Source organism: Gobius niger, assembly GCF_951799975.1.
Source record: "Gobius niger genome assembly, chromosome: 7".
NCBI lineage: Eukaryota > Metazoa > Chordata > Actinopteri > Gobiiformes > Gobiidae > Gobius > Gobius niger.
Window position 1 is genome coordinate 13,262,417 of NC_136858.1, and position 27,849 is coordinate 13,290,265.

Genomic DNA, 27,849 nt, shown 5'->3' on the forward strand with positions numbered 1-27,849 from the left:
ATGTATGATCCAAAAAGTAAAACCCACTATTGGTTTATTTTTGGTAGGCACAGTGCAAGTTAATGAACTAGCGCAGAAAGCTATGCAACACTACCATTTCATTAATCGGCATTAACTATGGCATTGCACAGCTTTATCATGCACACCTAAGATCATTTTAAACCCATTTCTAGCCACAAAAAGAGCTATTTTTACCTCCAGTCAGATGCTTGGCGCCCAGAGCAGGGGCTGGTCACAATCCACGGAAATGACGCGGGGATTGTTTTGAATCGAGCGTGAAGAGGCTGCACGACTCCGATAACACCGCCGCTGTCAGAGCATCCCCTGCATCACCCGGGGACATCTTCGTGCTTCATGTCGCCATAATTGCAAATAAAGTAAGTAACATTCATCCAACCGCTGCATCTGGCAAGGTTAAAGTCGCAGAATGCAGCCGATGCTAACGTTTACGCTAGCAATTAAACAAATGTTTGCTAACTAGCTGCTCGGCTAACACGCGCTGTGCTAACGTAAACAACCGATGTAAAGCGCTGTGTTTTGCGTGCAGCTGTGTGGTTGTTGGGGGGTGTTTTTCATTATTGATGTACGTTTCTTTGGTTGTGTAACGGATGCATTTCGCTGATCATCCCTGCAGCGAGGCTACGGATAGCACAAATAGCTCCATATTAGTGGTCAATTAATCCACCGTGAAGTACCAAAGCTAGCATGTCAATTATCTGTGTCTTTGGTTAAAAATTAAAAATTAAATTAAAAAAACACTAAAGCTTTGATCACGCTTTTTTTTCTTCTGTGCAATCCAATAAAAATATAGTGGTAGATTGTTGATACATGAGAAGCTGCTGCATGGGCTGTAATCTGCATTGCTGATATTTGCTGTTAAATAGGCCATATGCAGTTCTGTAACCATGAAAGCAGGCTTTCATAAGAAACTTTTGTAACCCTCCCTCAGCCATACCAGAAATAGCACATGGGTGAGGTGTGGAACTAGTGGTAGCTTGCCCCCTCATTCACTTTCCCACTTGGGACTGCATTGTGTTCCCTGTTAGCAGAGCGCCATGGACCTCCACAAAGTTATCCATGATGCACTGCACGAGTTCATCCAGACTTACATTCCGGATGCCGATCTCAGGTATGTAAAGTTCTAGATTTTGTGTCAGTGGATTTATGGTGCCAATGCTGAAGTTGTTGCCGTGTAATTATTGCAGCACACTGGATGATGTCCTGCTGTCGTACATCACTGGAGTATTGGAGGATCTGGGCTCACAGGAGAGTGTGGAGGAGAACTTCGATGTGGAGGTCTTTACTGAAATGCTGGAGGCCTACGTCCCCGGCTTTGCTGAAATTGACAGGTAAAAGTCTGTTGTGTGAGAAGCTACTGTATGTATCAGAAGTGGATAGAGAGCAAATTAAAGTGCAGCTGGGTTGCTGTCTTTGATAGATTTTGGTTCTGGCAACACAAAGCATTGGGCTTTTTTTGGTGTTCCTTTGGGCTATGCAGGTTATTAATGTATTTTCATCCAGTGTTTTAACCATTATCAATCAATTATTGTTGTGGGCTTTTCAAATCGTCAAGTCAACACGTCAATTGTGTGGCAGTAACAGCACTCAGTTTGAAGTTCAGAAATGTTTATGTTTTTGTGTGAAATCATTCTGGGATTGAAAGTATTATTGTTATTATTAGTTTAAAGGAATAGGCCACCGTTTTTATATACTAAGATATGTTCTTACCTCACTTTAGTCGAGTTAATATATCCCCGTCTGGTCATTGTCCGCGCGCTCTGTCACGCAAACGGAGCACATACGCAGCCTCTCCCATATGTGACATAGCTCCGAAAAAGCTCACGATAGAAGCTACCAAGCTCTTCCACGTGTTCCCTATTTAAATAAAGTTACGTGAAGTGTTTTCATGCGAAGTATATTTACACAGAAATGTAACGTGTCGATTTTATAAGCAAATAAAAAGGGAGACTATATTGTGAGGCGTAATGATACGAGGAGTAAAACGTCCGCGCAGTAACTCCTAAAGGTTATTGACGGAAGTGAGCGGGGGAAGTCTTTAGGAGTTACTACGCGGACGCTGTGCTCCTCGTATAATTACGCCTCACAATATAGTCCCCCTTTTTATTTGCTTATAAAATCGACACGTTACATTTCTGTGTAAATATACTTCGCATGAAAACACTTCACGTAACTTTATTTAAATAGGGAACACGTGGAAGAGCTTGGTAGCTTCTATCGTGAGCTTTTTCGGAGCTATGTCACATATGGGAGAGGCTGCGTATGTGCTCCGTTTGCGTGACAGAGCGCGCGGACAATGACCAGACGGGGATATATTAACTCGACTAAAGTGAGGTAAGAACATATCTTAGTATATAAAAACGGTGGCCTATTCCTTTAATATAATTTAAAACCTCTTGTCTATGTTCAGGAACCTTCATACTTATTCATTCAAATAGTACGGTTCATAATATTAACATTTGATCTAATTAATTATGATATTTACATAATATGTAAAGTAAAATTGAGCAGAAAATCGACATTAATCAATATTATTAATAAAAAATATATATATGTTATTTTGGGCAGATAAACAACTGTTACAACATGTTTCTAATTGTGAATAAATTAGGCCTGCACTATATTATATTTTGTGGCTTCATATATTTGTGATACATATCTCCATCACTTAATATTGAAATACGATAAATTTTGCAACATATTGTGCGGCTCAAGAGTAAATCAACTTTAGTTTGAACATGTTTCCGCAATATCAGAGGACACAGGAAACTCAAAAGTCCTATAAACTTGGTGGTAAAGCATAATTGTATATTAAGTACATATAAAACATGTACTATTTGCCATATTTGGGGACCGGCGACCAATGACATAAATGAATGTATATTTATTTCTTTGTACAGGATCACTGACTAACCAAACCAAACCTTAGTCACCAAAAGTTTAATCAAGTATCGATATTTAAATAATTATCCTCAAGTAAAGATCAAAGGCACGAAGTAAATGGAACTTCCCAACTCTGTGCAATGCTCTTTACTAATGTCCAAAATCTGCAGCACAAGGCAACAAATAACAAAGCCAAACTAATGTGGCTTGTATTGTTTTTGATTGCAGTGTCAAAGTGTGTGAAATGATGTTCAGCCTGGCTTCCAAACTGGCCACAGCTCGCAGTTCAGGTACAAACTCACGCCAAGCTTCTGAACAACGCTGTCCAAGCGTCTTCCCAATGTGATTTCATATCAATATCCTGCTGGCACGGGCTGCACTTTGGGAAGCGGCCGCCGGACATGGATCAGCGGCCTGACATTTGTTCTGCTGCGTGCTGCTGATTAATTGGTTTATTGTCTCACTTTCAGCTGACAGTGAAAACAGTGTGCCTAAGGCGAGCACAGATGAGATTTCGCTGAAACTCACCACCATGCCAAGTGCATCGCCAACAGGGAGTGAAGCGCAGTGCCTTACAACGCAGCCAGAGGGCGCCACAGCCAAGGTAGTCACAAGCCATGACTTTTAATTTCAGAACGGTTCAGTTCTCAGTCCAGTAAAAACAATCACAATTTAATCTTTTTCATGTCCAGAGGCAAAGGACATTTCTAGAAAGTGCTTCACTTATTGAAATGGAAGATTTAAAATTATAATGTGGATGTAACAATAGCATTGGACAAACCAGATGCATTGTTTTTGTGTTACAGCAAAACTACAAATTTGCAACACTTGTCCATAGGAGGCTTTTAGACACATTTTAATAACAGACACATATTTTATACAGCGTTAACATGTGTGCAGCTCTGATTTGACCCCTGCCACAATCGTAGCCATCTTTATACATGCAATGATAATAATATTAGAACACTGTTGTTTCAGACATTTTGATTTAAAGGAGCCATATCATGTAAAATCCTCTTTTTTTTCTTCCTTTAACCCCTTAACCCCCACCTTAACCAAGCACATATTCTCCAGTTCGGCATACCCAGAATCTAAAAGCTAAGACGTTTTTAGACGTTTACCCTGGAGCTTACAGCCTATAGGCAAGGGTAACATCTCATTTGAAAGCTAAGACCTACAAAATGATCTCAGCTCTTTCCTGGTTTTTGTTGTCTTATTTTCGTTCTAATCACGTCTATTTTTGCCTTCTTTTTTTTTTCCTACATGTTTTTGTCACATCTTTGGCTTCATCAGTTACATTACACACCATAGAAGAAATGCAGAAAAAGCAATGAATACGTGACAACAATGCAACGAAACTGCGACTAAAAACAAAAATATGACACAAATGTTTCAAATGAGTTGTTAAATGCTGTAAGCTCCAGTCTAGAAGCTTTTAGATTTGGGTGAAGTCAAACTGGAGATAAAGTGGGGGTTAAGAGGATAAACCATGTCGTTACGTTGTTATCTGCAACGGCGTGAATTGAATCGTTTGTGTGGTCTCAGTGAAAGAGTCCGGTTCAAATGTACTTTATGTATCTATGACCCTTTTCCAGCTGCCAATGTCTGAATGGGAAGCCCAAGAACAACACCTTCTTGAAATGTTCCCCAAGTGCTCTGTGTCCGAGGCTCGTAACGCTCTGTCTATTGCCAAAGGAGACATGGAGGAAGCGGTGCGCCTCATTATAGAAGGCGATGTCCAGCTCAGCCCCACGCCTCTAAATGTAAGAAAGTTGGCAACATTAAAAGTGTGGTTCTAAACAATAAACAACATATGTTTGTTTTTTAAGGTTAACCAAGGAAAGACCATGACATCACAAGCTGACCAGAAGCTGAAAGAGAGCATCTTGGAGAAGTGAGTCATTAAGTCCTCAATATACAGTATATTACACTCCGTAGCTGAAGTTTTCCAAAAGTTGTCATGTCAGGATAATAGTGAGTTTAACAAGTCAAAACAAAAGGGTGAGGTTACAGACCAATCGAACATAAATCATGTTTCCTGTTTAGAGCATGATCAGAACTGGGTGAAGGTGGAACATATTTTATTCTAAATGCTCATTTTAGAAAACTACTTTTTCAACCTTTTCCTACAATAAAAAAAAAAACTCCCTAAATAATACTAGAGACTAGAGACCATACACAACTTCTACAAATCATCATGTGTACCGCTAATTTTTCCAATTAGGGCCTGTATCTTGACATAACAGGACACAAATGATTCATTCTGAAAGGTCATATTTATAAAAGTTTGTTTTAACTTTTAAAATGTGTAAAATGTCTGTTTAAAGGGGCTAGATGTAAGTTAGCCATTTTATACTCACTACTGCCACCTCAGGTCATATGTGTAACTGTACCTTCTATATTAAGCTCGTGCATGACGGCACTTCGGACCGAATTAACACCTTTTTGAGTGACAGTGCAGGATTTTAGGTAGTTGTGGTGAACAGGTCTGGGCTCATTCTACACATTAGGACATTGTTGAAACATGTAGGGGGAGGAATATACTTAATTTTAACATTTTTAAACTCCGTATAGTCCCTTTAAGCTCAAAACGTTTCAAGCTTTCAGTTGTTAATTAGAAATATGAACCTCAATTGAACTGTACTCCTTCTATTTAGATAAATATAATTTTTAGGTGACTAATAATAACTTAACACAAAACATTATCTTTCTTTGTTGAAATACGTTGGCTTCTAATTCTCCAAATATCTTTGAAGTAGCCCCTATTACGAGCGTTGTATATTTTGTAGGTACATGCTTGTGGACAACGAGGAGGACAACAAAACGCACCGGCCTGTTGCTCCCAAAGATGTGAGGTCACCTTCTTTCGGCTCCACGTAGTTCCTCTTTCATTTGTTGTAAACTCCCCTGAAATACGTTCACGTTTTCTAGGCTCCGAAGAAGCTTGTGCGTTACCACGACAACCAGGTGGTCACGACAAAAGGCGAGCGCTACCAGCTGGTGAAGAAGAACGAGGCGGACGAGATGAAGAAGACGTACGTCAACCTCAAACCTGCCAGGAAGTACAGGTTCCATTGATGCCTGGCCCCGGCGCTCCATGTGCAGCTACTGACCATACTGTTTACATCCTTATTTATTGAACTGCTCCAAACCATTCATAGACGTGGCAGTGGCTTGCGTTTTTTAACACCGGTTGCCTGTATTTACTTTTTAAATTTAAACGAAATAGATCATGATCCTGATTTTCATTTCTAATTATAGATATTATTTCTAATTATATTGATCTTTTTTCTCTTTTTTTTTTTCTAACCTACTATTTACTCTTTTACTTTACTGGATATGGGCAACAAATACTGTACCAATGGGCCATTTGTGTGTCCCACTTCTTACCTTAAAGTGCAACTAAAGATCAAGCCACCTTTTTTTGCTGATAAACTGTATCATGTGTGGAAATGCCAATTACTGGGCCGAGCAGCGTTTTATTTGTTACTCGTGGCCCCTCTTGCTTCCCCTGGAAATGTGGGCGGAGTTTGGTCTGTAGTGCCACGTTAAAGGCGCATTATGGGACTTTTTATGCAAGGAAAAAAAACACTTTAATTGTTTATTATTCATTTTATTGTTTGTTTTGTATTTACCTTTTTGTGACCCAGTGGCGGTATGAGAGGTCAGCGTGGCGCCTTTACTTTCCATCATCTCTACAACGCTGCAGGATCAATTGTCTTGTAGGTTTTCTGGTGAGACGGTCCTTCCAGAAACTCTAAAAATAATTGACCTAGTGCAATGTGAAAACCAATGTGGACTTTAAAGGTGCATTATGCAACTTTTTATGTTAAAAAAAATCTTTTTGTGTGTATTTGACCTTTTAGTGACCCAGTGGTTAGCATGGCGCCTTTATTTTCCGTCACAGAGGCCTCTATGATGCTTTAGTAGAGTTTCTGGAACGATTGATCCTGGAGCATTGTAGAGACCACCGTGATCGAAAGTAAAGGCACCATGCTCCCTACACAATACAGCCATTGGGTTATTTTCGGCCAAATATCAAGGTTGTTTTGAGTTTTTTTCCACATAAAAAGTTGCATAATGTCCCTTTTAAAGTTGTTTTTATTCCTTCTTTGATAACTCTGGGATGGGTATAGTTTATGAAGCCTCGCAAGTTTTTTGTTGTATGCATTTTAGCATTTTAAAGGTTTTAGCTTTGGGCCCTGGAGAACTGAGGAGGCTTGTTCTCCGCCTTTTTTTTGAATCATGCTCTTTAAGAGGAGGCTGAGCTGCCATCATGGACTGTCTCTCGAATGGTGTGTTATTAATGTAAATGTGGAGGAGTGAGGAATGACGGTCTACTGATAATATGTCTGTTTAGAACTGTTTTTACAAACTTCTTATATGTACAAATGTGTAAAACTATGATTAATACTTACCACATGCATTATAACATCAAACGAAGAAATAGTTAGAAAAACCTGTCACATGCGTTTTAAGCTACAAATTAATGCTTTCCTCTATCATTTAACACAAAAAGGCGCTATTATGTTACTCCAAAGTTCAACCACGTGCTGTTACTGCCTCAGGGTTGGCTGTAAACTAATATTCAATATTAGAAATTCCGGCACGGGCCTAGCTTTATTTTACTTTAGGAACTTTGCGTGATAATCGGGTGTGTATGCAGTGCTTGTGTTTGTTTCATGAATATAATTGCCTAACTAACCTATGTACTCATCTCAGTAGTTCTGATATTGCACTGATGACTTTTTATGCTTTGCTTTACTTCTCATTTCACCACAAGACAAAAACAAACCTTGAACAAATGTATATATTCTCTACTGTAAATACTAGCTATGTTTCTATGGTGCTTCATAGGTTTCCCATATAGATAGAGGTGGGGGCGGGGCCGGCGGCAGACCGTTCTCAAATTGAATCGCATCCCTTAAGAGCAATTCACTTTCGATCAGGTCAGTGCGCGGCCGTCGGTTGGCGGCTTATGTGAAGTTCTGACTTTGTTGCTTTTAATCATTTTTCATCATTTGTGATTTATGATTTTAGTTTAAAAATTCAGTTCACATTGAATATGACCAGGAGCATTTACAATTGAAGTCCGAAACACACTGCCCGGCTAAAGAAAAGGGTCACACCTTAAAGTGATGGTCTGTAAGTTTGCAAAGTGAGAGATAAGAGTGAAATTTGAAAGTAAGGGGTCAAATTCCTCCCCTCTTTAACCAGAAAGCCCTTCTTAGTTTGCAAAATGAGAGAATTTTCAAGAGTAAACGATCAAGCTCCTCCCCTTCCCCTCCTGATTGGCCCTGACAGGCTGGTTCACAGGAAAAGCTCGCCTCATCGGTCAAAGCGGGAGGATACTAGACTGATTAGTTGCTAATTGGGAAGGAGGGACTTTACAGAAAATATACATATTATTACTTTCTTTACATTAAAATGCAAGACCAGGTGGTCGATTTTGCACATTTTGTAAACATTTGTAAAACATTTAGACTTCCAGGCTATCACTTTAAGATTGGAAAATGATTGCACGTTCAGCAAGATTGCATTAAAGGGACTAGATGGAAGTTTTTTTTTCACTCGCCACTGCCACCTCAGGTCTTAAGCGTAACTGCAGTCTCTGTTAAGCTTGTGCATGACGATGGAGATAGTTGGTACTTCAAACCCGAAATAACTTGCGTGACAGTGCAGGATTTTAGCAGCAGTTGTGGTGAAAAGGTCTGGACTCTTTCTACACAGCAGGACAGGGGGTAGAAAATAATTGTCCAACGAAATATTAGTGTGTGACTTTTTTGGGGGGAGTGTAGTCACTTTTGTTTTAATTATTGGCCGGGCAGTGTATATGACCTGCTGAACTTAAGGGAAGATTCACATGCATTTCTGGGTGAAATGACTGGGTTTGTAGCTTTAACAAAAAAAACTTTATGAAGAGGGATGTTGACAGTCATTTATCTTGCAGCCATTGTGATTCGTTATTAACGGTCTGTTAAATTGATATCGTAAACACAACCTTGACGCCGTTTGAGTGTGTAGTGCTGCATCCATGTTTCAACCGATATTTGGACAGATTACGTGAAGCTTAAGTGTGAGATTTCAGTATCGATATATCTCAAATATGGGGATGACGGGAAAACTATAGATCTAGTATTTCGCAAACGCTTTTTACAAAGAACAAACGTCTTGAGGCTGAATTTCACTCCCGCTCAGTGCTTATTAAACTGAAGTTGTACTGACATTGTAAGTGTTATAGGGTTAATACCTTTATTTTTAGTTAAAAGGTGAAAAAAAAAAAGTTTCGTATATTGTGTATTATTAATGTGCTTTATGTAACTCATTTGGTTCCTTAAATATGGCAGTGAAATTTGTTTTTTGTTGAGATTGATTTTTTTTTTTGCCAACATACTTTCCCCCCTTTACGGTTGTTGTATAAACAATCAAACTGCTGTTCATATGTACAACAGTTAGTTCTAAGTGTTAAACTGTAGAGACTGGAAGATTTATCCCAGTCAAAGTTTTGTTCCGCAGCAGACGCACACTTTATAGGAAATAAATACTAATTTTTGTAAAGTACTCCTGGCTTGTCCTTATTTCCTGCTCCACGCGGCTGAACAAGAAATTAAATGTGGATTTGTTTTTTGCGCGGTAGAAAGTCTCCAGCAATGAAAACGCGGCGTTGCAAACAATTCCAAATTTTAATTGGGAAAAGCACACATTTCTTCATTCGAGCGAACACTTTGAGTGAAAACAGCACAACGACATTAATTTATTAACAAAAACTAACCGCTAGAAACACTTTTGTGCCGTGTTTTGTTCGGCAAGGCACACCGTAAACATTGGAAGCAAATCTCATTTCAAATCTTACAAGTTTTACAATGACAATGAAAGGTAGCGCTGCCTCAATTTGTAAATGATTCGTATCCCGTCCGTACAAAGGGTTCTTTGTACGTGCTTGACGGATTGGCACTCACAAAAAAAATCAGGCCTTTCATCAGAAGAACCACTAACTCTTAATAAATTCTGATTTGTTTTTGTTGTTTTTTTACCTACTTTACAGCATACTATTAATGGATTCAAGTGCTCACAAACAGTGTACATGAGGTTTGTTCAAAAAGGATGGTAGCAGCAGTATTAACGAGGAACACAACGGAAAAGTCAGCACACAATGGCCCTATTCTTAGAGATCCCGAACGACTCTGGCAAAAATGACCATAGACCACACACTGTCAAAAAATTAAGACCACTTGTAATTATTTCAACATTTAAAATCTTGTTTAGTAAAAGGTGTGTTTTTTGTCATTTGGCCACATACATACAATTCTATCTTAAAGTGATAGTCTGTAAGTTTGCAAAGTGAGAGATAGAGTGAAATGTTAAACAATCAAATGCCTCTCCTCTTTAACCAGAAAGCCCTTCTTAGTTTGCAAAATGAGGAGAGCAGGAACAGGATTGTCCAAACTCAACGTTAAAGCTCCTCCCCCTCGCTCCTGGTTGGACCTGACAGGCTGGTTCGGACAGGCAGGATGGTCGCTTTTGCACATTTTATAAATTTTGTAATACATTTAGACTTCCAGACTATCACTTTAATATCGCCTGTAATCATTTAAACATTTAAAATCTAGTTCAGTAAAATGTTTCTTTTTTTGTTATTTGGCCAGGCAGTGCACATCTTTTAATTATATCTTAAAGTGATAGTCTACGTTTGCAAAGTCAGAGATGGAGTGACATTTGAAAGTAAACAAAGCTCTTCTTAGTTTGCAAAATGAGGAGAGCAGGACGAGCAAGAATTCTCAAAAGTAAATGATCAAGCTCCTCCCCCTCCCTCCTGATTGGACCTGACATCCTGGTTCACAGGAAAAGCTCATCTCATTGGTCAACACGGGAGGATACTAGACTCTTAGTTACCGAGAGTCGGGAGGGAGGGACTTTACAAAATGTATATATTTATTATCACTTACTTCACTTCAAAATGTAAGACCAGGTGGTCAATTTTGCACATTTAATACATTTTGTAATACATTTAGACTTCCAGACTATCACTTTAAGACCGCTTGTAATCATTTCAACATTTAAAATCTAGTTTAGTAAAATGTTTGTTTTTTGTTGTTAGACCAGGGCCACTACCTTTACTTTGGGAACCACTCTCCCATAGCTATGGTGTGGAATACTGCCGGGAATCAAGCTCCTACTGCCAAAATGCATGAACTACATCAAAAGCTATTCTTATCCACTCCAAACATGAGTAAATTATAATGCAATCTAGTCTCTCTTAAATCTTAGCATTTGCATCAATCTACAGTTCATGTCGGTGCATCTTTTACTACCTTTGCAGTATCGAAGACCGGGAAGTGATCTTATTAGTTTGAGCTTAAGTTACAAATGGTATGTTTGTCGAACTCAATAAACACGTCATTTTAAGCGACACCCACAAACTATTTCACAATGTTCAAATTTCTGTGTAAATTATGGTATACATTTTTCCACTGAAATTGATTATAAAACGTTATCATTTGTAGACAGATAAGAAAGTTGCTCACATAGATTAATATAGTCACGTCAAAGAAACTCGACTTGAACTGGTTGAACTTTCATGAGAAAGATTAAAGGTAGGGTATGTAGGATTATCAATCATTTTTCATAAATATATACTTAAGCGCCTTCAGATTTGAGGTAAACATGTTTGAATCCATCCATCCATTTAATTCCACTGCAACCACATTTGTAATGTAGCGCCAAATTGCCAAGTATCGGATCCCAAGCAGAATGAGCGGCCCAAGATCCCAAGACTGAAACCAGTAGGCTGTAAACTCAAAAGGGCTCACTCCGGTCTGAATACAAGCAAATCTGAGAAATGGCCCCCAATCAAGTCCAAATTAGTCCTAAGTGCTGTCAGCGTACATTAAAGGCCCTATACCTGATTTTACTTTATGTTTTCGTGTAGTGGAACAAAATTTGTACAATAATTCAATCAAGTTTTATAGCATTTCTGTGACTGTGACCCTGAGCAAAAAAAATCAGGTTTAGGGCCTTTAATGTTCAATGGAGAGGGATGGGAGCTTCAAGACATTAAGTGATTTGTAGTTCTAGCAGGACCAGGACAAGATCGCGAATACAAGCGGCCGAAATGAGTTTCCTTCGCAGGGTGGCTGGGCGCACCCTCCGAGATCGGGTGAGGAGCTCAGTTACCCGGGAGGAGCTCGGAGTAGAGTCGCTGCTCCTTCACGTCAAAAGGAGCCAGCTGAGGTGGCTCGGGCATCTGTTCCGGATGCCTCCTGGTCGCCTCCCGCGGGAGGTGTTCCAGGCATGTCCTAGTGGGACAAGGCCTCGTGGAAGGCCCAGGACACGGTGGTGGGACTATGTCTCCGAGCTGGCCTGGTGTCGCCTCGGGGTCCCCCCAGAACAGCTGGAGGAGGTGTGTGGGGATCGGGAAGTTTGGGCATCTCTGCTGAGACTGCTGCCCCCGCGACCCGGCCCCGGATAAAGCGGAAGAAAATGGATGGATGGATAGTTCTAGCAGTGAAATACTAACTTAATGCGAAAACAAGAATCATAAATTACATCTGCTATTTGCTATAGCAAATGGGGTCCAACCCCTTGGTCGCCTATACCCAGAGCCAGCCCTGTGGGATAGTGGGTCCACATAGATTGGGTCTGAAAACTTGTCCTTGTGTCCCCACTACGCATCTTAAGGCAACCCAGGTTGAGTTGTGATTATATTGCCTTTTAATCCAGTAAAAGCGCATATTACATACCCTTCCTTTAATAAAATAGAACGAACGACTGCCCCTTAGGTACCGTAATAATATGGGGAAAAAATCAATAGTGACAAAGGATGCAAGATGTTGAATTAAAGGTGCCTCCTTGGTGTTGGATTCAGATCATTTCCAGTGCGAGTCCACTGACGGTGAAGGGCGGTCCAGGGTGGACGCACAGACGCGCAGCTCCGTGGTCTTACATTGTTGTACTAGACCACAGTCAGTGCCACACAGTCTCCAAAGCAAGTCTGTAACCGTTTCAGTTTGAATATTCAGCTTGAGTCCTGGTCATATCGGCCCTGAATCATCATTTTCATTAAAGGTCTGACCTGCAAAGAATAAAGTACATTTTTACATAAATAATGCAAAGAATACAATACAAAACACTGCAACGTTTTCCTCAGTGTGTTGCTGAGCAAAGCCTTTTTTTAGGTTTTTACCGTATATATACCGAAAATGTTGCTTCCTCATCCAAAACAGACCCTGAGTAGTATTTCACTTCCTTCAGCAAATATGCAGTGCTGTCTACTGAAACCGTTCCTTCTATCACACCCCTGTCTGCGCAGGTTTCCTCCAAGTGCTCCATTTCCCCTACCATTAAAACATGTACGATCGGGTCCCCTTTGGAGCCAGGACTCCCTTGAAAAAGATTCTGGAATCTTAGTGGGACTTTTCTGGTTAACAGTAATTTAAAAAAATGAAAGATAAATAGAAAACGTGAACAATTCCTCAATGCCAATGTAGTGCAACCATGCAGAGCCATATCCTCCTGACTCACAGCCATGCAAATGTGTTCTCTGTAGAAAACATTTCTAAACCTGAATGTCTCCCGCCCACTACATACTACTGAATCTACAATTTCAGTGATACCATGTGAAGGGGTGGGGCTTTGGTAACTTTTTTTTTTTCACCAAGGAAACGGTGGCCATCATTTAAATCGTTGCCATATTTCATATTAGTGTCCTAATAACACATTAATACATAGTATGACTTAGTGTAACTCTATTTTTTATTGTTAAAATGTCCACTGTTGTGGACATCTGTTATTTCCTCCATTTTGATGGAAGAAATAACAACAGAGATGGATGAACATGACTACACACCCCCACATCCAAAGTGGAAACCACAGCCAAACAAAGTTCTGAGACACTATGTTGTCGTCTATGTTACTATGTTAACCTTTTGGCATTTTCTTTGGGACCAACTTTGCCATCAAGGTTCACTTTCACATGTATGAAGTTCTGATGTCCACTGTAGTGGACACAAGATGTCTTTTCAGTCTTCTAATTACCTTACAAAGGTAAGGTAGATTGTAACAATAAAAAGTGATTGGACAAACTTTTTTTCCTTGTAGTCAGGAAGATAAGATGGTGTTTTCTTCAGTGGTGATGATATTACAGACACACTGTGGCATTGTGGCATACTGAAGTTAATTGGCAGATTTAATATTAGGAGTCGGGAGGAAGGGACCAAGTATAGGGCGCGGGCTCTTGGGAGCACATAAGAAGGGCCGTCAGGGATCAGGATGTGGGTAGCTTATCAGTGTGTGAAAATTAGCACCAGACAATGACTTTCCTTTGTACTATATGAAGACAGCCATAAATATTCAGGCTAATTGGGTTGCTGGATCGGTCAGCGTGCCCCTGGGATTACAAGCAACAGCTGACCTAAATGTGGCGCACGTTTGATGTCCTAAAAGCCCGTCTGCCTGAGCCTATAGATCATTCTCAGAGACCACTGTGCGTTCCATCGAAGGGTTGGTAACTATGAAACACTCAGAATGCATGAGACATTATCCACACGACGGCCAGAAAAGTCAAGAAAATACATATCAAATAAAGTATGATTTTGGGGGAAGCTGTGATCTAGACAAGGCTCTATTGTCCTGTTACTTTGTTTTTTTTAAAAGATGACACACATGCTAACTACAAACGCTAGCGTGCAAATTTAATCACCAAATGAACAAATTGTTTAATTTCCATGTCAGTTTCTGATAAGTTCACGTGAAACAGAAGCCAGACTTGTTAACTTTAGCAAACAGTGCTTCGGTCAGTGAAGGAACTTTAACCTGCTATGGCCAAGAAAATTCTGTACAGACAGAGAGTATAGAAAGTGGCATTACTTCCTGTGGGTCTCCAAGAGCCTCTCCCAACATCTTCTCAATATTTCGCATAATGGCTACTTTTTGGTTAGCCTTGAGCGGGTAATCTATCCTCTTAGGCGTCGGGGCACCCTTAGTGAAGAAAGAAAACATAGCAAATGGATATTAGTCGAAGCACTATGAAGCAGGCTTCACAAAATCCTGGAGAACTTACTTTGTACCAGAAGTTTACAGTGATGGTAGTTCCACCATTTAACAGGGATTCGATATGATGCCACCTGAAAAATAGAGATTATGATTATGACTAAAACCAATTATAAAACGGAGGCCTATTCCTTTAATGGCTTGTTATTTTAATCTCCTTGTTTGTCTTAACACTCACATCATCCTATCTATTCCCTTTGGCTATTTTTATTTTTGCCCTATTCTAAATATAGGAGCTGGCTCCAAAAATCCAGCCAAACTGCGAGCATAAACAAGCTAGTTACAGTTAGTCAGCGCTGAACACAATGGGGGAAGCCACCCTCGATCCACTCGTGTTACTTACCAATACATAGGGATATAGAGCACATCGCCAGGACCTACGACGGCTTCATAACCAACTAAGTTTTTAAAATTAGGAAACCTCTCATGGTCTGGTTTTTCAAAATCCACCTGAAACCAATCAACGTGAAAGGAAAAAGAAATGAGAATACAGATTTGCATTGTCAAGGCACTGTGGGTGAACTGCAGCGCCAGCTGACCTGGCTCTGTCTGTCGCAGGGGTGGTGCACGGGGTACGGGTACAGACACTCAAATTGGTCCGGGGCGAAGAGGAGGCATCGCTTATGGCCTTTGATTTGTGCAAAGAAGTTCTGCTGCTCGTCATAGTGTGCAGGCGTCACATTACCTACAAACAAATACTAAGAACATTATTATTTTTTTATTATTATTTTTTCAAACCAAAAATTGTGGTAAAAATACGCTGCCTCCCCATAAAAAAATCACCACAAATGCTCTAATATTTCATTGGACCAACTTTAAAGCAAAACTAAGTAACTTGTTTACCTTAATAAATCCTTTCCGTAGTCCCTATGGGGGTAATACAAGTGTTAAAGGGATAATTGAGGGGTCTTTCATCTCCCCCTGGTGACTTTGACCAGAAAACCACACTTGCAGCTTTCCCTGCTCCGACCTGGAGCACCAATACACACTAATGAAATCACGAAGACGAAGCTGACAGGCTAACAAGCAAAGCTAGCTGTGGGCTAGCGCCACTTTAGCAGTATTTACAACCAAGTTTGAGTGAAAAAAAAATATCTCCATTGTGTAATTGGGTTGTGGCACAATGTACAATATCCCTCTCAGTGAATTATTTACTTTTGCGGACTTTAAAGAGTAAAAACAACGCAACATGCTACAACACCTGCAGTAGCACTTATGGCCTCTCGAGGCATGAGTTACTTAGTTCTGCTTTAACTTTGATTACAACACACATTCACTGTTTCAATAAGCTTCTGTGATATCAAAAGTGTTGCATTCATTTTTCACCAAGATCTTGTATTGATGATGGGAGAGTGTGACCACTGTGAAAAGCCTTCTCCAGCACACCCCAAAGATTCTCATTGGGGTTCAGGCCTGGACTTTGTGGCGGCCTATCCCATCTCATGAACCCAATGAATCCTGGCATTGTCATCTTGGAATATGGAATAATCTGGGCACAGACCTGACCAACTGCAGCAATCCCAGATCATAACAATTTAGTTAAATCCAGGGAATCACTTTTATTTTGGTCAGGCAGAGTACAAGGAACAAGGAAAAAATTAAAGATTTGTGTTGAATTTCCTGTCAAAGTTTAGCCTTGTCATAACTTTTTTTCTGTAGAACATCAAACAAATTGCTAAATAATCCCATTGCTATAATCACAATCATCGACATATATGACGCAGCTCCACGTTCGAGGCAGCACTGCAGATTACAAAAAACTGACATACCCTCCATGCCGATGAGCAGCAGGTTGGACGTCAGCTGTCCCCAGTTCCTCTTGGCTTGCTGCTTGTTGATCCAGTTCCAGTTGAAACCTCGGAAATCCATCTCGATCTTCTTCCCGACCGTGTCGTTTAAGGTCTGCTGAAGATACACCCTGACGAAACAACACAGTGGGAAAAAATGCAGTTGCTAACGAGTGGTGCACTCACTTTTTCAAATATTGCTTACATTTATCACCAACCCACCCACAAGTTACATTTTATTTATCACTTTCCTGTTACACTGGCTTGTTTGGAAATCCACAAGGACGGAATGTTGTGAAATGACAAACCAACACATGAAACACACTCATGAAACTTATGTAATTATTAGGGTTTCAGTGAATTCCAGTGATTAATATCTTAATTATTTCAAATTACAGTTATTTGAAATAACTGTATTTGAAAGTTATTTCAAATACACAAAATGTGCTTTAATTTTGTGTGCAAAATTAAAGCACACAAATTGCCTGTGCTACACAAATCAGCCAATTAAAAGAAAGTGACATTTGTATTTACCGTGTTTCAAATGGCTTCACTTTGAAAAATAAAACACATTTAAATACAGGATGTTGATTACCTGCACAATTATGTTACATTGTCTTAACATTGTCTTAACATTGTAACAAACAGCAATCAGTGAGTTGCTGGTGTGAGGAGAGGGCCAAACCAGGTCACAGAACACACTGCTCTCTTCCTTTTACGCTTGGTCATTTATTTCACTCGCCTGTATAATGTTTAGTAAGAGGATACGCCCACAGTGTCACGTACACCTGCACCACCAGCACTCCAGTCTATATTACACCCACTTCCTGATGTGCTTCGACGTACTATTAATAATACAAACAAATGATACTGCACATGCCGGTAAAAATATGTACAAGTTCAATGCTGTGGCTATATTTTACATAATAATGTCACGTCTTTCAACATACATAATAATATATTAATTAGAGCAAAAGAAATACTATACTGCCCGACTGTGCCTCTTATGGAAAGCTGGATTACACTTGGGTGGCGTCAGTGATGTTAGTTAAAAGGTCCTGTTCCCATTTTGATTTTTAAGACTAGAATGAATAGATACAGGCGGCATCTTTGGAAATGCCCATATATGGTCATGTTCGAATGCCCGAGAACAAAGAGAAAAAAATGAACTTTCTCCCTTCTCCCTTTCCTTACTTCAACAAATGCTGAATTATGAATATATTTTTCTACCAAATAAAGATACAGAGACACGGAGAGGAGCAAAGTGGTTCAACATCCCATAAATATTTTTTTTAAATGGATAATGCTACTAACCAGGAAGCTACATTAGTTTCATGTTACATATGCTAACGTTAGCAACAAGTGCCGTTTTTTTGCTTCTACTCAACAATTTGCTCTGAAAAAACATCCATATGGACCCGATTTTGGTGTGATTTTATTGGTGTGTGATAAATATGTTTTAGCAATTATAGTTTATGGCTAAAAAGAGGAAAAATTGTGATTCCCACGAGAGGTTTTCTTCCCCCTCGGCTTGGCCATGCCCCATTTAAAAAAAAAAAACGTGTTTCCTTCAGGGCATTATAATAATGTAATGAATTGTTCCAAAACAAAGACCTAAAATTGTATCAAAAATAATCAAATTGAGTTTAATTGGAATTGAATAATTTTGCAAGAAAATAAATGACAATCATCTTCACTACATAAGTTTGTCCAATGCAAACATTAAGGCCGACAACGCCCTGCGGTTTTGGCTGTACACTATTTCTGGTCAACAGTTTCCCGTTGTTTTCCGTTTGCTTTTAAGTTTCAAATGTCCCCTCACTCCTCTGTTTGAAGGAATGCCTAAGAAATAAAACATCACTTTTTTTGTTTGTTTTTACAAATATATTACTTGGACATTAAAACTGTTAAAAAGTTTTGCAATCGCCAATGGCCCGAAAAACAAAAAGAGGTCCGGTGTTGTGCGCCTTACCTCTCCCCTGACTTCTTCTCCTCCGTTTCACGCAATTTCTCGACAAATTCACTAAATTTCATCTCCATCCGCCGGGACTTGGGAACAAAGTTTTGGAAGTGGGCCATTTTTTTCTCGTCGTAGTAGAGGAACTTGTGGTTTTCGGATGCGTAAACAGAGTAATCCCCATTCCCGATGTTCTCCTGGAGGTATCCGATGTCCCATTTCAAAGCTGGATACACCAAGTTTGTGTCCGTTAATACCACAGGCTCCTGTAAATAAATAAAAAATGGAAATATTGTTACGGTTTGACCTTTCGAGCATCAATTGAAAGGTTGGGTAAGTGGTAAGTAATTTGTTATTATGAATATGTCTGTAGTTATAAAGTGAATCAAATGTAGATTTTACTGATAAAAATGTTGTTCACAATGGAGCTCAAAGGTCCCGCTGCAGTTCTGAAAGTAAACTTCTCATGCACCTGTTTCCATTGACCTGACAAAATAATACAGGGGCTCGTCATATAATTAGAATATCAAATCAAATCATCAAAATTGACATGTCACTTTGCATGCAATGAGTCTATATCATGCATCACTTTCACATTTTAGGTTGAATAACAGAAGTAAATGCACTTTTTCATGATACTTTGGGGTTAAATGATACTGGAGGAAAGCATTGGTTTGTGTTTGAGCTGTGGTTTGTATATAAAGCTCATGTGCAAGTTCATGAACCAAGCACATTTTCTCCAGTTCGGCTTTATCCAAATCTAAAAGCTTCTTGGAAAAAGTGTCAAAACAGCGACAAAAATGTGACAAAAACAAGGATGAAAATGCAATAAAGAGCGAGAAACATCTGACAAGAAAGCGACAAAAATGTGACAAAACGCAACCAAAAAAATACATGACAGAAAAGCGACGGAAGAGTGACAAAATATTTGTTTCAATATAGATGTGTAGGTCTTAGCTTTTAAATGAGGCGGTGCACTGGCCTACAGGCTTATGTACTTTATGGAATTGCAAAGCTGAACTGGAGAAAATGCACTCACTTAAGGCGGGGGTTAAGAGGTTAAGGCAGGTTGAGTTATTATTGCAGTACCCTTTATAATCCAGCTGAGAGCGCATGATGCATGTACCATACATTTAAATGCACACTTCTACTCTATACAGCTTAGGGCATCAGAATCTGCTCCCAAGTCTCTCCACTGTTCCCTACACTGATCCTTGGAAGTAGAAAAAAAAAGGCATCATCACGCTCAATAAAGTAATACTTGCAGAGATGCCACTGACAGTACACTAAGAGCGGAGGCTACGTGACAAGCTGAACGTACACCCTGTGCGCGCTCCCGTGCAACAGCCTCAGCAGCAACACGCCGGGCACGAGCAAGGCGAGCCCTCGGTTCAAAACAAGACTTGGATAACAACGACATCAGTCACTCTGGGTCGAGCTGCGATACTAATGCTGATATGGTCGGCGTAGTCTCTGATATATCTGTGTTTAGACGAGGATTCACTGGCTCTCGTGCTTTCCAGACGCGCGGGCGTGAGGTGCGCAACTTTTGCACTTTGTCACAGAAACCAAGCACGTGTCTTTGTCCAACTAACGCACTGATCCGCATCACTCATATGAGCAGCAGATCGGAAGCCGCTTTAAGGTTATGTTATGTTCGTGCATGCACGTAGACAACAGGCGTTTTCACTTACAACGAGAGTGATCACGTGACATACACATGTCAGCGTGTGCTTCCTCGTTTCCAGAGAGGCTACCCCAGGCAACCCCCCCACCCCGCATATTGGGCAATCCCCTCGTTATCTGTGCTTGGACCAGGACAAATGTGTCCCGTTTCCTCTCTGGAACTGCTGAATAAACTAGTTGTTGTTTTTTTGCGCACAGCATGCCCCTCATTAACCGGTGATATTTGCACTGGCGCTGCACAGATGTGCCGTCATCTTTATAGCAGGTGCAGTTTTATGTTGATGAAACATTAACTCGCTATGCTGTGTCATCCTGAATCTTTAAACGGCGATTAACACACATGCGTAAAAATGCGTTGAACTTGGGCCATGAACTTGACAGTGACCCGCAAGGAGTTGGTAACTGCTGCGCGAGCTCCCTACTGTACTATCCTACACTGGATTTGATAGAAGGGCACCGCAGAGCTCTGACAGGTGCGGCACTGAATAGAACAGGTGATGGGATTACCCTTAAACCAGAGACTAACGGGTGTTTGGCTACATCCAGGCAATTCCTTAAAAAAAACCCACACTGGGCACAGCAGCAGCAGCTACAAAGTTGTTGCAGAGCCAGATTCCGCTGTTTGCTTTGCATGCACTCGCTGTGGGGTAAAGGTATTGTGTGACTAGGCTATGTATAAGACAAACATTGTAATCATCAGTGTATGGCGTTCACAAAACTACTTGTTTTCACTTTCTCTCAAGGGGATGCAACTGTAGCCTAAACAATATTATTAACGCGATGATTGCACAGAACAACTGCTCCACTGGAAGGCCATTTCATGACAAACACTACATTTCACACAAATTGACAGAGTAATCCAGAAACAGGCGAAAACTATTTGGCGAACAATGGCCATACCTCGTTGTTTATGAGCGCCTCTGCTCGGGGGTCGGCGTGAGACAGCCGGGGGATGGCTTTGGTGGGGAAGCAGTACTGCCGCAGCTGAGACTCGTCCCATCCCTGCTCCAGACCACCGGAGAAGGCAGCAGAAGCCTCGCTCGCCGACCGCTCAGCCTCCACCACGGTCGCCGCTGCCATGGCTTACTGTTCCTGCCCCTCCTGCCTCCCCCTCGCCTCGACCTGCTTTCACAATGAGAGCGCGCAGTGACCGGCTTTTTTTTAATTATCTTTTTTACTTCGATAAGCCGCTACGCCGACCTCCCAGGCCACTCTCATGCGCACGAGCTTGTTTACTGGAGTGAGATTCTGCGTGCGTAAAAGTTGTTGGAGAAGTGCGCTGCTCCCCTTGTCCTCCGTGTGCGCGCTCGTGCTGCTGCTGCTGCTGCTGCTGTTTGGTGCTGCGCTACTGTAAACACCGCGGTGACAGCAGCAAACGAGACGCAACCGAGAGGGAGAGAAACACCTACAGGGGAGTAGCAGGTTCACGGACCACAGCGACACCGCGCGGCCTGGAGATTCTGTGCACATATTGTAGTTCATCATGTGCGCCAGCAGATGGAGACTTTGTATCTTTAAAAAAAAATTACATGTACTTGAAATGTGTGACGTTTTGTGCCTATTTATTCATCACAAATTATGTATTGCTGTTTAGAGATATATTTATTCCCCTTAACTACGGTTTGAGTAATTGGATTACTAAGGAAGGGCCTCCTTAGTAATCCACTAACTCTTCTCAACTTTCAACAGTTGTGGCCCTAAATATAGGCTATCGTTTTTGTCTTTATGGGTCTTAAGAAACGTAAAGAAACACAGCATTTCCCCAATGATGATGTTTTTGTTATTGGCGTGAGTCGAAGCGTGAGTGACTTACCTCTCCTAAGACCTGACTACTTGGAGCGGACGTCTCCAGCTCGTCTCCATGAAGATGTTACTAAAGGCAGCCACACATGAAATTTAAAGGTGCATTATGCAACTTTTAATATATAAAAAAAAGTTGATATTTGTTATATATTTGATATATTTATTTGACCTTGTGGGTGACCCAGTGGGTCACTACAACACTATGAGGGGTCAGCATTTTGATCACGTTGGTCTCTACAACGCTCCAGTATCAATTGTGTTGTAGGTTTTCTGGTGAGAGTCCGTCAGCAGTGAAAACCTACAAAACAATTTATCCTGGAGTGTCCTAGAGGCCACTGTGACAAAAAGTAAAGTTGCCATGCTGACCACTCATACAGCCACTGGGTCACTACAAGGCCAATACCCACAAATATATATTTTTTTTTCCACATAAAAAGTTGCATAATGCACCTTTAAACAGGTTAGGTCCTCCACCAAAACCATTCTTTGATTGCCCACTGCAAAAATACCATGTTTTGTGTCGAGCTGCTTGGCAACAGCATGATCCAAAATAAAACAGTGCCTTTAAATATCTACTGCGCAAGGTCAACAAAAAGATTGTTACCGTGTAATATAGAGCTGCAGGGTATGCTTTAAACATGTGTCCTTATCGGGAAATGCGTAGACGTAATTGTATTAAGCATCTATGTTTCTCAAGTAGTTGCAAAAAGGTGAGTCTAACCCACTTGTTAAGCATGTGGATATCTGTTTCTACGTTTCCATTTGGCATTCTTTTGCCCCGGTAACTTAGTGTCACTTTAGCATTGAGTGTGTTGCCCTTATCCCTGTCAGCATGTCTCTCTCCCTCTCTTCCCAGGGGGCTATGGCCGGGCTCCCTGCAGTGTTCCCATGCTCTGTGTTTCCTCTGGCAGATCCAGTGAGCTGAGCCGATCTGATCCCTCTGATGCTCATCTCTAACCCCCATCCTCCTGCGCGCACACACCGGCCTGGCATTGGGGAATGACCACCCTGCAAGCCAGAGGGCAGGTAGAGAATACAAGCTAATGATGCCAATGAGGCTACCAGATCGTGATATTTCCGTATACACGCACCTTTGGAGTTTCGTGATCAACCGAAACTTTATCTGTTTGAGTCAAGACATTTCCAGCTGACTTCCTTTCCTGGAATTTGGCTTGTTAATCTGCCTGAGCATTCCTTTTGGCAGAGTTTTCTTATTGACTGTGATTATTTCTAGAACACCTGTGCGTTGTCATATGTCGTCGCTGACTTTGACATCCCATGGGAAACGGAGTCACCAACTTTTTGGCCCTGAAAATAAATGTGATTGTGCTCCTGATGAAGCGTTTGCTGTTTGATCTAGACTTATTTGCCACTGTGAGTTTGATATTTATCATAAAACATAAATTGCTGATCTAATAGCATTCGCAATACTTGAGACGGTGGGACTAGACTTTACAGTTGCATAATGAGTACATGCAGTCCGAATTAGCTGAATGAATTGTATGAATGTCTCCTAGAGTGTCGCTCCCTCTCACATCAGGCTGACCCTCGCCCCTGTAGGTGCGCTGGCTGCACATCCTTAAGCCATAAATCCTATTAGTCAGGGATTCTCTCAGGCATTAGCAGAGGTTTGGTCATTTCTCACTGCGCTGTCAAGTGTTACATGTGAGAACTGACTTCCTCTTCCCACAATTGCTCACTACATGGACCCTGAAGTGGAGACCCGTGGATAGGTAGCGTTGTTCACGTATTGTCATCTTAGACTGTGGTGGGTCGGTAAGAAAGCTAGAATTTGGCACACACACACACACACACACATACACATACACACACAAAGAAAAAAATATGCTACAGAAAGTGGTAGCATTATTCAATCACACGATTCCTGTCATTTGAAAGAACTCTAAAGTGCATGATCTGCACTCCACATATTACGTTTGCTCCACTACATTTGAAACATAAATATAATACTTCCTTTCTACTCCACTACATTTTTATAGATTTCCGATGATGCCACATTTCCCCCACAATTCCACATGGCGCCATCATGTGTGTCAAGCGTCTAATTGTTTGTGTTACGGATCATTGATATCATTCTGAAGCAATGGTTCACACCTGTGTTGTTTGGGGCTGTACAAATCATGCTGATCCCGATACAATAAAGAGACAATATTTCGATATCCCAAAAGTGATTTATCACCAAGGAAGTCAGAAAAGCTTCGAATGAGCGATGTAATCTACGGCTGGTGAGAATTAACAGAGGGCTTTGATCCTGACCCAAGATTTTATCACAGGCAAATTCTGAGTCTTCTGAGTCTTTTATTTTCATGATTATCATGTACGTGCACATTACAATGATTATGTTGTAATCACATTGCCCCTTGTCAGTGAAAAAACACTCTAGCGACTACAGTACGCCCGGAGTAGATACAATCATATAGATTATGTGCATACATACATAAACATTGTCGATTGCCACACAATATGGCGGCTCGACACTGAGGATTTGAGAAATGGAAACCCATCGATACAGGCTGCAAAGTAAAGAGTATATTTGGCCGTGTGTTATGTTATGAATACTCCAGACTAATGGTGGTGCTATGAAAATGTTTTTTCAATGACATCAACTCACAATGAGGAAGAAGGTTTGTCCCCCACGTTTTGCTGTACAGGTAGTAAATCTGGGGACACTTCTATTTTGGGTGTTTTTGAACCCGGAAGGTTTTTATTTCAGGTATTTATTATTAAGTATTTTCTACAACAAATACTTCACTATTGTCACTTAAGTTACTTGAAACTTGCTTGCCCCTCTTTAAGTCCTCATTGAATACAGGCTTGTCATTCTGGCGTCCATGTTCCACTTTACAACATTTATATACAACATTTGTATTGATTTTCGCCCTATCTTTAATATAGGAGCAGGCTACAAAAACCCAACCAAATTGCTAGCATGAACAAGCTTCTGTTTGTCCGAGCATAGTCCACCGCTATTCTACAGTCTATGTTTAATGTAAATGTAAATGCATATGAGGTGCAGGGCTATGATTAAGTAAATACTTACCATAGGCATGATCCCATCAAATTAAGTAATGTATGCAACAACCCGCCATTTTATGCACTATAAGTCACAAGATTAAGGCTTGCAAACCTTATTTCAAACAAATACTGTAGTTTGGATGGATTCTCGTGAATCATCCAACAAAATTATTCTGGCCCCTGCGTGTCTGAATTAGGACAGCTGCCAATGCAATTAACTATTCTGCACAAATGATTCTCTGTTCTGAATGGTCAGAGGTTAAAACACTGCTGAAAATGACTACGTCCATAACAGGAGAAAATGACGTGATTGAAACCATCGCACTGACACACACTGAAATGTCCCTCTCCCGTGCTTCATTCATGGGTGGCTGCAGATTGATTGGGCAGGGCCAAGCTCTGTGCCCCAGCGTCGGAAGTTCACAGCCCTTTGTCGGAGGTCGTGTCATTCTCCGGGTGAGGGAAATGGGTTGCGTTCACGTGCTGTCATAACATTCCTTAAGGGGGTCTAAACCTAAGGTACGACCGGGTGAGACACAGAAACAGTTGCTGAAGATTCAAAATGACGATGTTTTGACCTGATTTATTGGACACTGTGACTTAGAAATATTTTCCGTCTGTCATATCCTCACTTCTATCCATGGGCCCCCAAAAAGCAACGGTCTGTGAAGCATTTAAGTTAATTTCATGTTGTAGGTTTAAGGACACTTAAATCATTGAAGTTCAATGTTTGGCCCACTATCCTAATTTCCGTGGAGGGGGCCAACCTGAGTCCTCCACATCCATTGCGGACCGGGCACACCGATCTCTCAGACACTGCCCGACCAAAGGAAAGTTGTCAAAAGAAAATAGGTAACATGCTCAATAGTTTGTCCCACCACTTTAGCTTTGATCACAATAAGCTTCTGCAAACGATTTATTTCCATCCAGTATTGCATTACCCTTCCACAAAGATCTTGAATTGATGATGGGAGAGTGTGACCAAAAGCAAAGCCTTCTCCAGCACATTCCACAGATTCTCAATGGGGTTAACATCTGGACTCTGCGGTGGCCGATCCATGTGTGAAAATGATGACACGCGCTCCCTGAACCACTCTTTCACAAAGTGAACCCGATGAATCCTGCCGTTGCCATCTTGGAATACGCCCGTGCCAGCAGGGAAGAAGAAATCCATTGATGGAATAACCTGGTCATTAAGGATGTTCTGGTAGTCAGCTGATCTCATTCGTTGAGCACACACTGTAGTGTTGCCGAACCTAGACCAACTGCAGCAACCCCAGATCAGAAGAGTTAGTTACACGTGGCCACTTTTTTGGATAAGGCAGTGTATATGGCCTTCTTGACCCCTCTCTCAAACCAGTGGCTCTTTGTCCAACAGGGCACGTTAGTAGAAACACCTTTACCATCCCACAAATGAGACGGGCCACTCTTTTGAAGACAAGAACACGTGCCATGAGGATGCTCTTTGGCTAGAGAGCGGAACGTTGGCATTTGCCCAAAAAGATAAGTCAAGTTATGTTGTTTTTAAAGCTAGAAGATTCGAGCGTTTATAAATGATTCCCTTTAAACGCTGACGTGACCAAAAGTACTTCATAAAGCTCGAATGTGCACCCTTTAAACCAAATAAAATTCTGCACTCTACAATATAAATCGAATGCTTTTATGCTCTGAAAAGTGTCAGAGCCCACAGCCAAGCCAGCCAAACCCACAGGGGGTCACCAGTGCGGGGGGCGGAGTCTCGATTATGATCATTATTTGGTAAATAAGATGTCAACAAGGTGTTTCCCTGACACTTTATTGAGCCATTGAGGAGAGTGCAGGAATGAACGCCCCTGCGGTGAATAGGCCCTCTTAATCTCTCCTTTCATGCCCCCATCTAGTCTTAAGGGTTGTGGGTAGCAATGGGGGGCAGGAGAGGGGTATGTAGACCTATGCCCATGTGCCTCTCCTGCTTTGGCTTGGCACTCCTCCGGTCCATGGTTGCGCCGACTGTCCTGGCAAGCATGTGTTTATAAACGTGTTGTATTTGGGGCACAATACTTGAACTAACTTCTTTTCAGCCAACAGTGTGAATCCGCGCAAAGCCTTTTCCCAAAGCCCTTTAGAAGGAGGCCGGCCCATTGAAGGAGCCCTGAGGAGGGAGGCAGGATTACCTTGCCCGACGGTGGTGCATTTCCGACCGAGCTGATTAGGGCCGCGCTCATTGTTAAATCGAGCAAAGGAAAGGCCCTAGAGGAGTGAAAAGAGCCCAGAATAGGTGGGCCTATTGCAATAAAACAGCCGCAGGAAGCCCAGCGCAGGCAAGCCAAAGTTTTCCCAACATTTCTATTGCGGTGGTGCGCCATGAAAAAGGGAGATTAGCATACAAAATTAGAGGAGGATTGTTTTTTTTTTTCCTTGACATGCCCCTAAAGCCTTGTCCGTCTGCACAAAGTTAATTAAACTAGTATTAAACAGTTTGAGGATTACCCGGGGATTTGTCGATGCGAAATTGAGAAAGCCGCTTCCATTGAGCGCAGTTGTGTTAACTAAATTCAGTGTGCATAACTGCCACAGGAATATGTTGGAAGAGGGCATTCAGAGTGATAGGTACAAACAAAGTTATTCTTTTATTTCAGTAGAAAACACAAC

The 27,849-nt window shown here is 41.2% G+C and overlaps 2 protein-coding genes across 3 annotated transcripts; one reads left to right on the forward strand and one right to left on the reverse strand.

Annotated features, from left to right (window-relative positions):
* Window positions 1-211: 211 nt before the first annotated feature.
* Window positions 212-6,107, forward strand: cuedc2 (CUE domain containing 2). 2 transcript variants are annotated; one of them, XM_079559982.1, is made up of 9 exons: window positions 212-377; window positions 1,050-1,129; window positions 1,206-1,349; window positions 3,130-3,191; window positions 3,372-3,505; window positions 4,497-4,664; window positions 4,731-4,795; window positions 5,691-5,751; window positions 5,833-6,107. In XM_079559982.1, exons 2-9 carry the CDS (start codon window positions 1,056-1,058, stop codon window positions 5,977-5,979), a joined length of 855 nt encoding a protein of 284 aa, XP_079416108.1. In that variant the 5' UTR covers window positions 212-377; window positions 1,050-1,055; the 3' UTR covers window positions 5,980-6,107. The 2 variants fall into 2 exon arrangements, with proteins under 2 accessions (XP_079416108.1, XP_079416107.1); XM_079559981.1 differs by having other exon boundaries at window positions 213-377; window positions 1,047-1,129.
* A 6,299-nt stretch (window positions 6,108-12,406) lies between these two features.
* On the reverse strand, window positions 12,407-21,548 carry hif1an (hypoxia inducible factor 1 subunit alpha inhibitor). The gene is made up of 8 exons (XM_079559969.1): window positions 21,280-21,548; window positions 18,709-18,959; window positions 16,719-16,867; window positions 15,489-15,634; window positions 15,293-15,399; window positions 14,960-15,023; window positions 14,767-14,877; window positions 12,407-12,973 (listed from the first exon to the last, which is right to left on the reverse strand). Exons 1-8 carry the CDS (start codon window positions 21,457-21,459, stop codon window positions 12,917-12,919), a joined length of 1,065 nt encoding a protein of 354 aa, XP_079416095.1. The 5' UTR covers window positions 21,460-21,548; the 3' UTR covers window positions 12,407-12,916.
* Between the last annotated feature and the right edge of the window lie 6,301 nt (window positions 21,549-27,849).